The sequence below is a fragment of the Phyllobates terribilis genome, unplaced genomic scaffold (genome assembly GCF_046119375.1).
Source record: "Phyllobates terribilis strain yellow unplaced genomic scaffold, ASM4611937v1 Scaffold_5__5_contigs__length_657084704, whole genome shotgun sequence".
Lineage (NCBI taxonomy): Eukaryota > Metazoa > Chordata > Amphibia > Anura > Dendrobatidae > Phyllobates > Phyllobates terribilis.
Window position 1 is genome coordinate 461,359,265 of NW_027362765.1, and position 18,919 is coordinate 461,378,183.

Here is an 18,919-nt window from a genome sequence, read left to right on the forward strand (position 1 = left end):
TCAGGCTATGTCTACGCTCTCACCATAGTAGACCACTACTCCCGGTTCTTGGTAGTAGTGCCAGTGAAAGACCAGACGGGCCAGACGGCAGCCAAAGCGTTCCAACAGCACTTTTGTCGCCCGCACGGTTACCCTGAATGGGTGCTTACCGACCAAGGTCTAGCCTTTGAAGCAGAGGTGTTCCAGGAATTCTGTAACTAGTACGGCTGCAAGAAAATAAGGACGATGCCATATCATCCCCAGACCAACGGGTTGTGTGAGAAGATGAACCAGGTGGTAATAGACCTGTTGAAGACGTTGCCCCTTGAAGAAGGTAGCCTGTGGCCAGAGAAGTTACCAGAATTGGTGGACCTATATAACCACATCCCGGTGAACTCCACCAACTGTACACCGGCTTACCTGATGAGAGCAAGACCTGGTAAGCTACCCATCGACTTAGACATGGGAGTCTTAACACCAGAGACGACATCACCAGATGCAGATTGGGATACAGAGCAGCAGCAACAATACCGCAAGGTGCAAGAGTGTGTTGAGAAAAGTTTGTCCCAGGCGAGACAGAAGCAAGAGAAAACTTATAATCAGCACGCACCTGCCGTTCCCTTATCACCTGGAGAACAGGTACTTAAGAGGAAAAGACGAGTCCACAAGTTAGATGACCAGTGGGAGGTTGAGCCATACACCGTCCTACCCTCGAATTACGACAACACCAAAGTGTGCCTCATCAGCAAAGATGGAGGGGAAACTTCAGCGGCAGTCTCAAGAGACCACTTGAAGATACTGTATGTCCTGAACAGTTGAAACACACAGAAGACGATCAAGACAGCCCTCGGCCCACAGAAAAAGTGGAGGAAATGGTTCAGACAGTCCTCGGAGAATTTCCCCGGTCTTGGGCGCAGGTGAACAAAGCGATTGTGGTACAGGTCCTGACCTTTCTCCAAGCGGCCTCACCGGAAGCTGCAGAGGCTCCAGAAGATCTGGAAGACCAGCCGATCCCAGAGACAGATGTTTCATCAGCAGCAGATCAGGAGAATCTAGCCTCTGCTAGCAGTGAACCTGTCAGTCCCATGGTGGGTTTAGGAGTCCGGAGAAGGCAGTCCGGTATACCAGTACGGAGTAGGTCCAAGAGAAATGTAGAGGATCGTGAACCCACCACACCAGGGGTAGACAATAGGGACCAGGGTAGGACAGTGACAACAAATGTACTACGTAGGTCGACCCGGAGTACAAAAGGTCAGCTTCCTGCCCGCTGGAGGAACTAAAGTATAAGAGAATTAAAGCGTATGTTGTATATAATTGTAACCGTTAAACAATCCTGGATATAGATATTTGTTAAATATATGGACAATTGGACCACAGGACTAGGTGTGGTCAGGACAATGTTGGATATAGTTACTAATTGGCCTAGAAAATAAACTGCAGGCGTGGCTGAAGACCAGGCCCACCAAAAGAGTGCCCTGAAGCCACGCCGAGGGACGATACACAAAGTGGGTTGATGCGGTTCGCACCAGCCAAATTTCAGTTACCCGGGTTGTGGTGTAAAGACTAAGTGCCGCAGTGAATGCTTTCAATTTTTGTTGGGTTTTTGTAATTTTTGACTTTTTAACCTGTTTGTAATGTGAATTGTTATTTGTTAATTTTAAAATGTATCCTCAGTATGGGAGTACTGAAGTTAACTAGGGGGGAATGTGGCACCCCAGGAGTCCGGTTGCCACAGTGGCATTGCCTCCCTCACAAGAGGTGATGCCATGCCTGGAAGCAAGCAGGGGTCCCCTAATTAGGTTTTGCTAAGCATGCAACACTTCCTGGCTCCAGACCAGCAAGGGGAGTCCCTCCCTTTGGCAACTGGGATCTGGGGGCGGGGATAGTTAGACTTAGTGTGAGGAGTTGAAGTGAGGACGTCGACGAGAGAGGAGCTGGGGAGTGGAGCTGCATGGCAGTTCACCCCAGAAGGAACCAACACAGAGGAACCGGACACGGGAGTCCGAGTCTGTGGAGCACTGAAGGCCCAGCAGCAGAAACCGGAAGGCAGGAGACTGCAGGTCTCCTGGCCCCATCAGATGCCTGGAGGCTCAGCAGCACCGCAGGGCCCAGCACCGCCACATGGGAGCGACGCATCAGCAAGGCCCGAGCTGCCTGCTATACGGGCGAGCACAAAGACGTTGCAATCAGGGACGAGGGCCACCGCACAGCTACAAGCAGCAGGGCCAAAGAGCTTAGTGGAAAGGGATGGCCTCCAACTTCACCTGGTGAGGTGGATTCCTTACTTGCTTCCAGGCTGCCCGGACTTCCACTTCTAGCCAGTACCCTAGTCCCGGTTTGCCTAATCACCGCCAGTAAAGATAAGAGGAAACCGCCATTAAGTTGTGGACTGATTATTGCTGCGCCATCAAACCCTGCACTACAACGCCCAGCATCACCTATAACATCTACACTGCCCTGGAGCTAAGCTCTACCTGTGGAGAGCCACACCAGCTTTGCTGCACTAACATCCGCTCCAGAAGACCTGCTCCGCAGCGGCGGCTCCCTTTAGCCGCATACCACAGGAGGCGTCACAAACTTTGTACATAAAAACTATAAAATCCCTTTTTATTGACCGCCCTGGGTCACGGACCGGGTCACCGCCACTGTGACATCTCCCCTAGCAACAACCTGCCCGGCACCGGGTACCCCACGACCCAGGGGGCGCGTCACTCCCCCCAATCCATGTGTATATGCTACCCCCAATCCATGTATATATGCTTCCCCAATCCTTGTATATATGCTCCCCCCAATCATTGTATATATGCTCCCCCAATCCATGTATATATGCTCCCCCCAATCCATGTATATATGCTGTATCCAATCCATGTATATATGCTCCCCCCAATCCATGTATATATGCTGCCCCCAATCATTGTATATATGCTCCCTCCAATCCATGTATATATGCTGCCCTCCCCCAATCCATGTATATATGCTGCCCCCAATCCTTGTATGTATGCTACCCCAATCCATGTATATATGCCTGCCTCTTCCAATCCTTGTATGTATGCTGCCCCCAATCCATGTATATATGCTGCCCCCAATCCTTGTATGTATGCTTCCCCAATCTATGTATGTATGCTCCCCCAATCCATGTATGTATGCTCCCCCAATCCATGTATGTATGCTCCCCCAATCCATGTATATATGCTGCCCCCAATCCTTGTATATATGCTCCCCCACTCCTTGTATATATGATCCCCCAATCCTTGTATATATGCTGCCCTCCCACAAACCTTGTATATATGCTCCCCCAATCCATGTATGTATGCTGCCCCCAATCCATGTATATATGCTGCCCCCAATCCTTGTATATATGCTCCCCCATTCCTTGTATATATGCTGCCCTCGCCCAATCCTTGTATGTATGCTGCCCCCAATCCTTGTATATATGCTCCCCCATTCCTTGTATATATGCTGCCCTCCCCCAATCCTTGCATATATGCTGCCCTCCCCAATCCATGTATGTATGCTGTCCCCAATCCTTGTATATATGCCTCCCCCAATCCTTGTATGTATTTCTGCCTCCCCCCAATCCATGTATATGCTCCCCCCCTGCCCGCACCGCTGTTCATTGCATAAAGAAAAAAAAAACCTCCTTCTCACCTTCCTCTCCCGCACCTCGTCCTCTCCTATAGCTGACTTCAGCGTCCTAGCGATGGGGGCGCATGACGTCACTGCCATGCGCCTCATCGCGTGTACGCTGAGGTCAGCTTCTGACCTCTGATTGGCCAGCAGCGTGCGTGTATTGCGGCACACGGGCCTGGCATTTCGTGCGCTGCAATACACTTCAGCTAGATGTGTGTCAGAGAACACACATCTAGCTGAAGTAGGGGCTGGCGTCGGCATTCGGCGGGTTCAGAGTACTCACCCGCCGGGCCCAGTCCAGGAGCGTTAGTGCTGAGGCTATGGCGCGCGTGCCCTTAGGGAGGGCTCTGCATGGCATAGGTTCGCCAGCACTGGCATAAGAGAATCGATGGCCATGTGACCTCAATGCACCATATGCACAGCAGAGCAGTTCATGGCACCTTGCCAGGTTTTCCATCTGACTTTTTTCCAGGCAGAGCTGTCATACAAGAAAGGAGGGCACAGATAGATGGAAAATAATTAGGTGTGAAGGTGCACTGACCTGCAGACAAGTAAATTATTACCACAAAGAATTTTTTTACCAGGATGTATTATAATAACCCAGTAAAACATGAAGTACCAAAATAATTTTAAAATAAATATTTTATTTTAGACACGTTAAAATCCAGAATTAAACCATAAAAAGAGAAAGGTACCAAACATGAGGAGGCAGGAGAAACAATATTAAAATCTTTAGGAAAGCTTGAGTAGTCTTATAATGATTTAATTATGCTGTGGATGAAGCACTCATCATAAAGAAAGAGGTATAGTAGTGTTATATGTAACAGCATGGAGTGTCAAAAAGGAATCAATTTATGCCACACATTGGACCGAATCAACAGGGCAGCAGTGCTATAGGATACTGGTGTTCTCGTGCACAAAGGTGCATAGATCAGCACTATTTATTAATTGCATGACCAGCACCTGCGGCCGAAGTGATCGATCCAGTGCATATAAATATATAGAAATCTCCTGCTGTCACCAACACCTAATACTAAATGAGTACATTCAATACATAGGCATATCTAAACAGTAAAGTGTAAAGTACTTATTCCATACCAATGTAGATACTCCTGCTTCCTGCCCCGACGCGCACGTTTCGCATTAGCTTCTTCGGGAGGCGTGTCACACTAAGGGGTGTGCTCGTTTTTTATGTGGCAACCAGCCAATGAGGGGATAGTGGGCGGAGACGAAACAAATGATGCTAACAGCGTGGAACCAATGGCGCGTGCGAAGACTGAGGCGGCATCCAGGAAAGGAGTCCCGTGACCAGCGGTCACATGCTGGATGACGCTCTCGTCCCCAACAGTAAGTGAAAGCGAGGCGTGATCCGCATTAAAAGACCACGGTACTCAGGACTCGGGGCCGCAACAGTCCGCGCACGCGCACTTACCACATGAAGAGCAGATCATAGATTGGAACGATAAAGAATGAAGTGAATGAAGTAGAAATAAGAACAAATAAAAGAAAAATTAATAAATAAATAAAAGGGGAATGATATGAAGCTGAATAGATGTGTATATAGAAATAAAAGAATATATAAAAAAAAGATAAAAGAAAAAGGAGAAAAGCATAAACTCAAAGCGAATGTGGCTTAAATACTTATACCGCGAATGAATGTGCAAATAATCAGCAGATAATAATCTAGCTGATAGATTAATAACACGGATGGTGGTATAAAGTGACAGTGCGAACTAAAAAAGTATAGATAAGTGCTGATGTCATAAAGTACATATTGCTGATGTCATAATGTACATATATAATTATATACTTGGAAATCGAATGCTATGACTACATAAAGTGACTGTACATTACTCACATAAAGTCAACATTATAAAGTGGCAATGTGTTACTCACAACACCTAGACATTATAAAGTGACAATGTGAAATAAATTAATTGCAAAGTAGATAATATAAAGTGACAGTGCAAACGTAAACAGATGAATAAATGCTGATATTGTGATATACGTATGTATAATTTTATACAAAAATAAAGTGCAATGACAATATAAAGTGACTATACAATAATCACATCACATAAACATTATAGGGTGACGATGCAAAAACGCCAATCAAAAGGTATATTAAAAATAGTCCAAAGAAAAGGTTTATAATAATTTATTCTATCCAGATTCTTCATCGTTTCGTACATCAACAATGGTTGGCATCTGCGTATCACAGTCTCATCTCCATCCATATTTGCTAAACCCCAGGTACCAAATACTAAAGATTAAAAAAATTAAAATTAAAATCAAGACAAACAGCACACATCAAATATACGGTTTCAAATCTCATATATCTCAAATAACTCATATAGCTCACAGGAAGACCCCAAATCCAAAACTCTCATTCAAGCCTTGAGGGGCCAGAGAACCCAACCGATATATCCATCTACTTTCGGTTTTTGCTAATCTTTTGTGTAAATCACCCCCTCTAATGCCCATAGTGACTACGTCAATGCCCCTAATTTTTAATAAATGAGGATTACAGTTGTGATACCTCTTAAAATGTTTGGGGATCGTTTTAAGAAGGGAGTCATTAGTGTTAGTTTTGGCTTTCTCAATGTCTAAGCAGTGCTCACGAGTCCTTACCTTGAGTTCTCTACTGGTCAGCCCAACATAGATTTTATTGCAGGGACATTAGGCCAGATAGATGACACCCTTGGATGCACAGGTGATATGGTGGCGAATTTCAAATGTCCGAGACCCATCATGGTTTCTGAAGTTTGTTGTTTTGATTAAATTGCCACAAGCCTTGCATAGACCGCAAGGAAAAAAGCCATTTTTGTATTTAGATGTCTTCTGGGCCTTTGGTTCATAATGGCTATGGACCAGAATGTCATTTAAATTACGAGAGCGTTTAGCAATAATCTGTGGTGAGTCAGGTAGGATTCGTTTGAGAATTGGGTCAGTGGAGAGGACATCCCAATGCTTCAAGATTATGTTTTTAAATTCCGTCCATTGAGATTGGTAATTGGTAATCAGGCGTACTTGATTGTCAGCCACAGATGATTTTTTGCTGAGTTGATTATTATAGAGCAAAGAATTCCTAGGAGTGATTTTGGCACGTTGGTAGCCTCTCCTAATTGCTCGATGGCTATATCCTCTGGCCCTGAACCGTTCCGATAGTTCATGTGATTGTATTTCAAATTGTTCGTCATTTGAACAGATCCTTTTAATGCGTAAGAATTGTCCAATTGGAATGCCATTGATGGTAGATTGTAGATGTGATGACGATGCATGAAGCAAGGAATTTGTTGCTGTGGATTTCCGTAACAAAGTGGTGGATAACTGGCCATCTGGGTTAGTAGAAATAAGAATATCTAAAAATTCAGCAGTTCTGCCAAATTTATATGTGAGCTTGATATTGTATTCATTGCAATTCAGGCTATCCATAAATACTTTCAATTCATCGCTGGAACCCTCCCAAATGAACATAAGATCGTCAATATAACGAAGCCAGTTGTGGATTTTGTCGATACCAGGCCTTGTTTCGTCTTGCAATATTTGACGTTCCCAAAACCCCATAAATAAATTAGCGTAAGCGGGAGCACAAGATGCCCCCATGGCGGTCCCCTGTAGCTGTAAATAGGTTTTATTGTTGAAAGTAAACACATTGTGAGTTAGTATGAATTCCAGCAAAACCAAAATTAATTTAGTTAGAGAGTGATCAATATTGCTGGATTGAAGAAACCAGGAGACCGCCATGAGGCCATCACTGTGTCTTATAGAGGTATACAAGGCCTCTACATCTGCTGTCACAATCAGCATATTGTCATTTAGTTGTATATTGTCAAGGCGACGTAGGACCATGGTAGTATCCTTAACAAATGAAGGTAATTCAGAAACAAGTGGTTTAAGATAAAAATCCACAATCTTGCTTATAGTCTCACAGAGACTTTCATTTCCGGAGACAATCGGTCTCCCTGGAGGGTCCAGCGTGTTTTTGTGTATCTTAGGATTCAAGTATAGTGTAGCCAATCTAGGGTTCAGATTCTTATACAGATCCAGAAGTTTTTTGGGGATGATGTGGTCCTCAAAGGCTGATGACAAAAGGCCAAGAAGTTCAGAGTGAAATGCGGTGGTAGGGTTAAAGGTCAATTCTTTGTAGCATTTACGATCCCCAAGTAATTTATTGGCTTGTTTCTCATACATTGAGTTAGGCCACACCACCACATTACCACCTTTGTCAGCCATTTTGAAGACCACATCATCCCAACCCTTCATTTCATCTATAGCTTTTCTTTCTCTAAAACTCAAATTAGACTGGCCTCTAGATTTAAGGGCCAGTTTTTCAAGATCATGTGATACTATTTTAGTAAAAACTTCAACCGCCGGTACAAGAGATAGAGCCGGGAATTTTTTAGTTTGACCTACCAGATGTATAGGGAAGGCATTCACATCTGCAGAACTTTCTTCAGCTAAAGATTGCAAAGTAGCTAAAGCCTCCTGTTCTTCCATACTTGGGAACATATCAAAAACATCAGTTTTATAGTGAAATTTCTTTAGAATTAATTTGCGGGCAAATAGATGTATGTCCTTTATGGCCGTAAATGTGTCTAGATGAAACGAAGGAGAGAACGTTAAGCCTTTCTGTAGGACAGACATTTGAGTTTCAGATATGGAATGAGAAGACAGATTAATTACCTTTAAAGAGTCCTCACGGGAGTTTTTATTGTAGGTTCTTGTATTCGGTCTTCTCTTTTGAAATTGTCTTGAATTAGATCCTGTTTCAGAATCAGTTTCAGAGCTGAAGTCCCCCGGATAGGAGGACAGAGACTGACTGGATATGCTTCTAGGTAGATTCTCTCCACTGACCCAATTCTCAAACGAATCCTACCTGACTCACCACAGATTATTGCTAAACGCTCTCGTAATTTAAATGACATTCTGGTCCATAGCCATTATGAACCAAAGGCCCAGAAGACATCTAAATACAAAAATGGCTTTTTTCCTTGCGGTCTATGCAAGGCTTGTGGCAATTTAATCAAAACAACAAACTTCAGAAACCATGATGGGTCTCGGACATTTGAAATTCGCCACCATATCACCTGTGCATCCAAGGGTGTCATCTATCTGGCCTAATGTCCCTGCAATAAAATCTATGTTGGGCTGACCAGTAGAGGACTCAAGGTAAGGACTCGTGAGCACTGCTTAGACATTGAGAAAGCCAAAACTAACACTAATGACTCCCTTCTTAAAACGATCCCCAAACATTTTAAGAGGTATCACAACTGTAATCCTCATTTATTAAAAATTAGGGGCATTGACGTAGTCACTATGGGCATTAGAGGGGGTGATTTACACAAAAGATTAGCAAAAACCGAAAGTAGATGGATATATCGGTTGGATTCTCTGGCCCCTCAAGGCTTGAATGAGAGTTTTGGATTTGGGGTCTTCCTGTGAGTTATATGAGTTATTTGAGATATATGAGATTTGAAACCGTATATTTGATGTGTGCTGTTTGTCTTGATTTTAATTTTTATTTTTTTAATCTTTAGTATTTGGTACCTGGGGTTTAGCAAATATGGATGGAGATGAGACTGTGATACGCAGATGCCAACCATTGTTGATGTACGAAACGATGAAGAATCTGGATAGAATAAATTATTATAAACCTTTTCTTTGGACTATTTATAATATACCTTTTGATTGGCGTTTTTGCATCGTCACCCTATAATGTTTATGTGATGTGATTATGGTATAGTCACTTTATATTGTCATTGCACTTTATTTTTGTATAAAATTATACATACGTATATCACAATATCAGCATTTATTCATCTGTTTACGTTTGCACTGTCACTTTATATTATCTACTTTGCAATTAATTTATTTCACATTGTCACATTATAATGTCTAGGTGTTGTGAGTAACACATTGCCACTTTATAATGTTGACTTTATGTGAGTAATGTACAGTCACTTTATGTAGTCATAGCATTCGATTTCCAAGTATATAATTATATATGTACATTATGACATCAGCAATATGTACTTTATGACATCAGCACTTATCTATACTTTTTTAGTTCGCACTGTCACTTTATACCACCATCCGTGTTATTAATCTATCAGCTAGATTATTATCTGCTGATTATTTGCACATTCATTCGCGGTATAAGTATTTAAGCCACATTCGCTTTGAGTTTATGCTTTTCTCCTTTTTCTTTTATCTTTTTTTATATATTCTTTTATTTCTATATACACATCTATTCAGCTTCATATCATTCCCCTTTTATTTATTTATTAATTTTTCTTTTATTTGTTCTTATTTCTACTTCATTCACTTCATTCTTTATCGTTCCAATCTATGATCTGCTCATGTGGTAAGTGCGCGTGCGCGGACTGTTGCGGCCCCGAGTCCTGAGTACCGTGGTCTTTTAATGCGGATCACGCCTCGCTTTCACTTACTGTTGGGGACGAGAGCGTCATCCAGCATGTGACCGCTGGTCACGGGACTCCTTTCCTGGATGCCGCCTCAGTCTTCGCACGCGCCATTGGTTCCACGCTGATAGCATCATTTGTTTCGTCTCCGCCCACTATCCCCTCATTGGCTGGTTGCCACATAAAAAACGAGCACACCCCTTAGTGTGACACGCCTCCCGAAGAAGCTAATGCGAAACGTGCGCGTCGGGGCAGGAAGCAGGAGTATCTACATTGGTATGGAATAAGTACTTTACACTTTACTGTTTAGATATGCCTATGTATTGAATGTACTCATTTAGTATTAGGTGTTGGTGACAGCAGGAGATTTCTATATATTTATATGCACTGGATCGATCACTTCGGCCGCAGGTGCTGGTCATGCAATTAATAAATAGTGCTGATCTATGCACCTTTGTGCACGAGAACACCAGTATGCTATAGCACTGCTGCCCTGTTGATTCGGTCCAATGTGTGGCATAAATTGATTCCTTTTTGACACTCCATGCTGTTACATATAACACTACTATACCTCTTTCTTTATGATGAGTGCTTCATCCACAGCATAATTAAATCATTATAAGACTACTCAAGCTTTCCTAAAGATTTTAATATTGTTTCTCCTGCCTCCTCATGTTTGGTACCTTTCTCTTTTTATGGTTTAATTCTGGATTTTAACGTGTCTAAAATAAAATATTTATTTTAAAATTATTTTGGTACTTCATGTTTTACTGGGTTATTATAATACATCCTGGTAAAAAAATTCTTTGTGGTAATAATTGAGTGTTCGGAAGTACTATTAATTTATCAATTTGGACACTTCTTGTGAAATTTACTATTACTGTTATCCTAACAGATTGTCCTCAATATGGATTTTAAAGCCAAGGAAATTTCCTGGTTAGCTAAAGCTACTGATATATTCAGGAAAGGTACCAGTCCTGAGTCACGCTGTGTTTCATACTCCAATCAGGAGAATCTCAAAAAATACAAGAATTTACTCTACAGAAAGACCAAACTATGGTGGACGAGGACGTCACTACATAATTATTTAGATCAAAAAATAATTCCGCGAGGCCTGAGGATTCAGACCTTTCCTGCTTTTGACCTTGACGATGAGGCCCTCATCCAAAGATGGATTAATGCGGCCAACACATGCTCTTTACAATTTATCCAAATTATAATTGATAAAAATGATCAAACAATTAAATCCACCGAGGAAGAGATTGAGGCTCTTCAACGAAAATTACAACAAGAGATGGCAAGTGACACTTTTCAGGAAATCCTAAAAAACTTAGACAAGGATTTTGAAAAATGGGAGAAAAATATTAGTCTGGATAAGCACAAAAAGTATGAACGGGACATTAATGATTTTCAGAGTGGTACTATCTTTAAATGGCAGCTAAGGAAAAATACGAATAAAAGGAATCTACCTAGAAGCATATCCAGTCAGTCTCTGTCCTCCTATCCGGGGGACTTCAGCTCTGAAACTGATTCTGAAACAGGATCTAATTCAAGACAATTTCAAAAGAGGAGACTGAATACAAGAACCTACAATAAAAACTCCCGTGAGGACTCTTTAAAGGTAATTAATCTGTCTTCTCATTCCATATCTGAAACTCAAATGTCTGTCCTACAGAAAGGCTTAACGTTCTCTCCTTCATTTCATCTAGACACATTTACGGCCATAAAGGACATACATCTATTTGCCCGCAAATTAATTCTGAAGAAATTTCACTATAAAACTGATGTTTTTGATATGTTCCCAAGTATGGAAGAACAGGAGGCTTTAGCTACTTTGCAATCTTTAGCTGAAGAAAGTTCTGCAGATGTGAATGCCTTCCCTATACATCTGGTAGGTCAAACTAAAAAATTCCCGGCTCTATCTCTTGTACCGGCGGTTGAAGTTTTTACTAAAATAGTATCACATGATCTTGAAAAACTGGCCCTTAAATCTAGAGGCCAGTCTAATTTGAGTTTTAGAGAAAGAAAAGCTATAGATGAAATGAAGGGTTGGGATGATGTGGTCTTCAAAATGGCTGACAAAGGTGGTAATGTGGTGGTGTGGCCTAACTCAATGTATGAGAAACAAGCCAATAAATTACTTGGGGATCGTAAATGCTACAAAGAATTGACCTTTAACCCTACCACCGCATTTCACTCTGAACTTCTTGGCCTTTTGTCATCAGCCTTTGAGGACCACATCATCCCCAAAAAACTTCTGGATCTGTATAAGAATCTGAACCCTAGATTGGCTACACTATACTTGATTCCTAAGATACACAAAAACACGCTGGACCCTCCAGGGAGACCGATTGTCTCCGGAAATGAAAGTCTCTGTGAGACTATAAGCAAGATTGTGGATTTTTATCTTAAACCACTTGTTTCTGAATTACCTTCATTTGTTAAGGATACTACCATGGTCCTACGTCGCCTTGACAATATACAACTAAATGACAATATGCTGATTGTGACAGCAGATGTAGAGGCCTTGTATACCTCTATAAGACACAGTGATGGCCTCATGGCGGTCTCCTGGTTTCTTCAATCCAGCAATATTGATCACTCTCTAACTAAATTAATTTTGGTTTTGCTGGAATTCATACTAACTCACAATGTGTTTACTTTCAACAATAAAACCTATTTACAGCTACAGGGGACTGCCATGGGGGCATCTTGTGCTCCCGCTTACGCTAATTTATTTATGGGGTTTTGGGAACGTCAAATATTGCAAGACGAAACAAGGCCTGGTATCGACAAAATCCACAACTGGCTTCGTTATATTGACGATCTTATGTTCATTTGGGAGGGTTCCAGCGATGAATTGAAAGTATTTATGGATAGCCTGAATTGCAATGAATACAATATCAAGCTCACATATAAATTTGGCAGAACTGCTGAATTTTTAGATATTCTTATTTCTACTAACCCAGATGGCCAGTTATCCACCACTTTGTTCCGGAAATCCACAGCAACAAATTCCTTGCTTCATGCATCGTCATCACATCTACAATCTACCATCAATGGCATTCCAATTGGACAATTCTTACGCATTAAAAGGATCTGTTCAAATGACGAACAATTTGAAATACAATCACATGAACTATCGGAACGGTTCAGGGCCAGAGGATATAGCCATCGAGCAATTAGGAGAGGCTACCAACGTGCCAAAATCACTCCTAGGAATTCTTTGCTCTATAATAATCAACTCAGCAAAAAATCATCTGTGGCTGACAATCAAGTACGCCTGATTACCAATTACCACTCTCAATGGACGGAATTTAAAAACATAATCTTGAAGCATTGGGATGTCCTCTCCACTGACCCAATTCTCAAACGAATCCTACCTGACTCACCACAGATTATTGCTAAACGCTCTCGTAATTTAAATGACATTCTGATCCATAGCCATTATGAACCAAAGGCCCAGAAGACATCTAAATACAAAAATGGCTTTTTTCCTTGCGGTCTATGCAAGGCTTGTGGCAATTTAATCAAAACAACAAACTTCAGAAACCATGATGGGTCTCGGACATTTGAAATTCGCCACCATATCACCTGTGCATCCAAGGGTGTCATCTATCTGGCCTAATGTCCCTGCAATAAAATCTATGTTGGGCTGACCAGTAGAGAACTCAAGGTAAGGACTCGTGAGCACTGCTTAGACATTGAGAAAGCCAAAACTAACACTAATGACTCCCTTCTTAAAACGATCCCCAAACATTTTAAGAGGTATCACAACTGTAATCCTCATTTATTAAAAATTAGGGGCATTGACGTAGTCACTATGGGCATTAGAGGGGGTGATTTACACAAAAGATTAGCAAAAACCGAAAGTAGATGGATATATCGGTTGGGTTCTCTGGCCCCTCAAGGCTTGAATGAGAGTTTTGGATTTGGGGTCTTCCTGTGAGTTATATGAGTTATTTGAGATATATGAGATTTGAAACCGTATATTTGATGTGTGCTGTTTGTCTTGATTTTAATTTTAATTTTTTTAATCTTTAGTATTTGGTACCTGGGGTTTAGCAAATATGGATGGAGATGAGACTGTGATACGCAGATGCCAACCATTGTTGATGTACGAAACGATGAAGAATCTGGATAGAATAAATTATTATAAACCTTTTCTTTGGACTATTTTTAATATACCTTTTGATTGGCGTTTTTGCATCGTCACCCTATAATGTTTATGTGATGTGATTATTGTATAGTCACTTTATATTGTCATTGCACTTTATTTTTGTATAAAATTATACATACGTATATCACAATATCAGCATTTATTCATCTGTTTACGTTTGCACTGTCACTTTATATTATCTACTTTGCAATTAATTTATTTCACATTGTCACTTTATAATGTCTAGGTGTTGTGAGTAACACATTGCCACTTTATAATGTTGACTTTATGTGAGTAATGTACAGTCACTTTATGTAGTCATAGCATTCGATTTCCAAGTATATAATTATATATGTACATTATGACATCAGCAATATGTACTTTATGACATCAGCACTTATCTATACTTTTTTAGTTCGCACTGTCACTTTATACCACCATCCGTGTTATTAATCTATCAGCTAGATTATTATCTGCTGATTATTTGCACATTCATTCGCGGTATAAGTATTTAAGCCACATTCGCTTTGAGTTTATGCTTTTCTCCTTTTTCTTTTATCTTTTTTTTATATATTCTTTTATTTCTATATACACATCTATTCAGCTTCATATCATTCCCCTTTTATTTATTTATTAATTTTTCTTTTATTTGTTCTTATTTCTACTTCATTCACTTCATTCTTTATCGTTCCAATCTATGATCTGCTCTTCATGTGGTAAGTGCGCGTGCGCGGACTGTTGCGGCCCCGAGTCCTGAGTACCGTGGTCTTTTAATGCGGATCACGCCTCGCTTTCACTTACTGTTGGGGACGAGAGCGTCATCCAGCATGTGACCGCTGGTCACGGGACTCCTTTCCTGGATGCCGCCTCAGTCTTCGCACGCGCCATTGGTTCCACGCTGATAGCATCATTTGTTTCGTCTCCGCCCACTATCCCCTCATTGGCTGGTTGCCACATAAAAAACGAGCACACCCCTTAGTGTGACACGCCTCCCAAAGAAGCTAATGCGAAACGTGCGCGTCGGGGCAGGAAGCAGGAGTATCTACATTGGTATGGAATAAGTACTTTACACTTTACTGTTTAGATATGCCTATGTATTGAATGTACTCATTTAGTATTAGGTGTTGGTGACAGCAGGAGATTTCTATATATTTATATGCACTGGATCGATCACTTCGGCCGCAGGTGCTGGTCATGCAATTAATAAATAGTGCTGATCTATGCACCTTTGTGCACGAGAACACCAGTATGCTATAGCACTGCTGCCCTGTTGATTCGGTCCAATGTGTGGCATAAATTGATTCCTTTTTGACACTCCATGCTGTTACATATAACACTACTATACCTCTTTCTTTATGATGAGTGCTTCATCCACAGCATAATTAAATCATTATAAGACTACTCAAGCTTTCCTAAAGATTTTAATATTGTTTCTCCTGCCTCCTCATGTTTGGTACCTTTCTCTTTTTATGGTTTAATTCTGGATTTTAACGTGTCTAAAATAAAATATTTATTTTAAAATTATTTTGGTACTTCATGTTTTACTGGGTTATTATAATACATCCTGGTAAAAAAATTCTTTGTGGTAATAATTGAGTGTTCGGAAGTACTATTAATTTATCAATTTGGACACTTCTTGTGAAATAGACTAGTAAATGTAGATATTACTTTTTTTCTACTCTGAGCCCAATTAAAAATATTTTTTATTCCTTGAACAACCCCTAGGCAGTTGGTGCAATGCACAAGTTTAGCAACTGTCTACATCTAGCCCAGCAGAGATCGCCATTAATTACAGACTACAGATGAAAAAATGGCAAAATTAAAAGGGCCATAACACTAGGCAAAGGCTGAATTCTCGGTTTGCCTCGAGCCTCACTTTAAAAATCTTTAAGCCGCAGGCTATGACTATGTTCATACCACAATTTTCTTATTCTTGAAATGTAAGAAAAACAGATATAAAACAGGGTGATGCAATAGGATGCTGGTCCTTTGGCATCAGATTGTAATAAACTTGCTTCTGTCTTGTTAAAGGGAATATGTCAGCAGCTTTTGCTATGTAATCTGAAAGCCGCATAACATAGGGCAATAAAGCCTGATTCCAGTGATGTGTCACTTACTGGGCTGCTTGGTGCAGTTTTTATAGAATCCCTGTTTTATCTGTTGTAGATGTAGCAGTGGTTATATTGCTAAATGGTGTATAACCCCGCCCACATCCCTGATTGGCAGCTTCTTTTGTACATTATGCATTGTCAGCAAGCAGCCAATCAGTGGTGGGGGCGGGGTTACACAGATTAGCCTGACTGTTGTGCATGTGAGACCTAGTCCTGTACGGATAATCACCTGTTGATAAAATACTGATTATATTGAAAGTACAATACACAGCCTAATAAGTGACACATCGCTGGAATCAGGGTCTCTTGTCCTATATTATGCGGTTCTCAAATTAAATAGCAAACACCTGCTGACAGATTCCCTTTAATGAAATGGACTTTTAGGCTAGGGTCAGATGGCCATAGATTCTCTCATCCAAGAGAATCAGGCCGATTATGCTAATGACACTGATCAGAGTTTGATCAGAATGTCAGCATAGTGTGTTCTGATTCTATTGGATGAGAGAATCGGATCACACTGTGAAGAGAAGATAAATTTCTCCATCTTCTCCATAGTGTGAGTCTGTGGAAATCGGACTGCACTTAGAAGTCATCCAAGTGCAGTCAATGTTTTTTCTTGCACCCATAAACTTTTTTTTCACTGACAGATCCTGTACTGATAATATTCTGCTGAAAAAAAATGTGATTTTATCAAAACTAAAACAAGCAGCCCAGTAAGTGACACATTGCTGGAGTCAAGGTTTGTACCTTAGATTAGGTGGCAAAAAACTTGGTGACAGATTCCCTTTACTAGCTGCAATATAACAGATGTAAATGAAACTGAAGAGATGTGTTAACTTGATTGCAGAGGCCAAGTGTGAACAGGACTGAGAACAGTTGTAAGAAGTCAGTAATTTTTGTGCTGAGAGGTTGATGTGGACAACACCTAGTACACTGGACTTGGATATAATCCTGGTTGTAGCATTAAAGTCTGGATTAGCAGAAAAGACAACAGACAACTGGCTGGAGCTGAGCTAAGTGAAGCACACAAAACCTCCAATGAAAAGTGAACATAGGAGAAGTAACAATATCCATTCCATTAAACTCTTGAGCAAGTCACAATATTCTGCCACATTACATTGGTATATTTAGGCTATGTGCCCACGATGCAGAATTGAAGCAGAAATTTTCCGCAGCATTTCTGCATGTCCTTGGCAGTAGAAACGCATGTGGATTTTGCACGCATTTTTTTAAGCGTTTTTACATGCGGATTTGCCATGTGTTTTTCAAATGCATTGAGTAGTCAAATCCGCATGCGGAAACGCACAAATAATGGTCATGCTGCGGATTTTTCTGCACTGAAAATCCGCTGTGGAAAAATCCGCAGCATGTGTACAGAACAAGCGGATTTTCATTGGGGACCATGGGGCACGTATTACCAAGCGTTTTTAAAGCGTTTCTACTGCGGACATTCCGCAGCAAAAATTCTTGAAAAACGCATTGTGGGCACACAGCCTTAGGCTATGTTCACATGTTGCGGAAAATTTCTGCTGCAGATTTGGTCCCAAATCCACAAGGAATCTGCAGACAGAATCTTATTTGGCTGCGGGTTTCACCCTACTCCATTTACTAAGCATTGAATAGGGTGAAATCTGCAATGAAAATCCACCAATTAATGAACAAGCTGCAGTTTTGAAATACACACCATGCTTTCATTTTCCAGCGGATTTTTTTTTTTTCCACTTCCGACTGAAACTTTGTAAAAAAATCCATTGTACCGTAAGCTGATACGGATTCCGCACCACAGATCAGCAAGGAAAAATCTGCTACATGTGAACTTGGCCTTATGTAGTTACTCCTCAGTAATAGGACATTGTAAAGCTCCATGAAAGATAACAGCATGATATTAATAGTAATTTATACTGTAATGCTGGAGATACCAGGGAGGGTTAAGGTTTGCTTTATGCTACATTTGACATCTGTAAGATCTTTATTGCTGATGGTTTCTGTGCAATAAGCAGCTAATGCTAAGCAACAAGATAAATATACTCCGGATTTACTGACCGAGACGTTCAACAGCTCCTGCAACCTGGAAAATCATTAGAGTCCTAGATAGGATGTGCATAGTGACGCTCAGCCCTGGTGATCTCCTAGGTCACGTTCACATGTTCAGTATTTGGTCAGTATTTGTGTTTCAATGGTTTTTATTGGGATTAAAATTTGAAATTACATCAGTATTTATAAGCCAAAACCAGGAGTGGAACAATCAGAGGAAAAGTATAATAGAAACACGTCACCACTTCTGTATTTATCACCCACTCCTGGTTTTGGCTTACAAATACTGATGTAAAATACAGACCAAATACTGAACATGTAAATGTGGCCTTAGAAGACGCTGGCCCCGGCTTTTATTATCACTGTGTATAGTATTATTCCAGGAATGTTCTAACGTATGAAGAAGCAGATCAAGGAAATGTTCCTTGGATGTAACGATGTTGTATAAACCGCGTTTTACATGTGTGACAAAAATTACAAATTTCCATGAGAGCAGTATTAGGATCACTTCTAGAACTGATGGTAGCAAAACCTCAGCACAACGCAAAGTGTGACCTCATAGCTAAAAAGAAGAAAATTAA

General features: G+C 40.9%; 1 protein-coding gene across 1 annotated transcript in view; it reads right to left on the bottom strand.

Moving 5' to 3' along the window:
• LOC141273493 (glutathione S-transferase kappa 1-like) overlaps positions 1–3,715 on the bottom strand; it is a 28,274-nt gene extending 24,559 nt beyond the window's left edge. The window contains exon 1 of the mRNA XM_073685392.1: positions 3,628–3,715. Within this exon, the coding sequence (XP_073541493.1) occupies positions 3,628–3,714 (87 nt within the window). The 5' untranslated portion in view covers position 3,715. The remainder of the gene's footprint in view (positions 1–3,627) is intronic.
• Between the last annotated feature and the right edge of the window lie 15,204 nt (positions 3,716–18,919).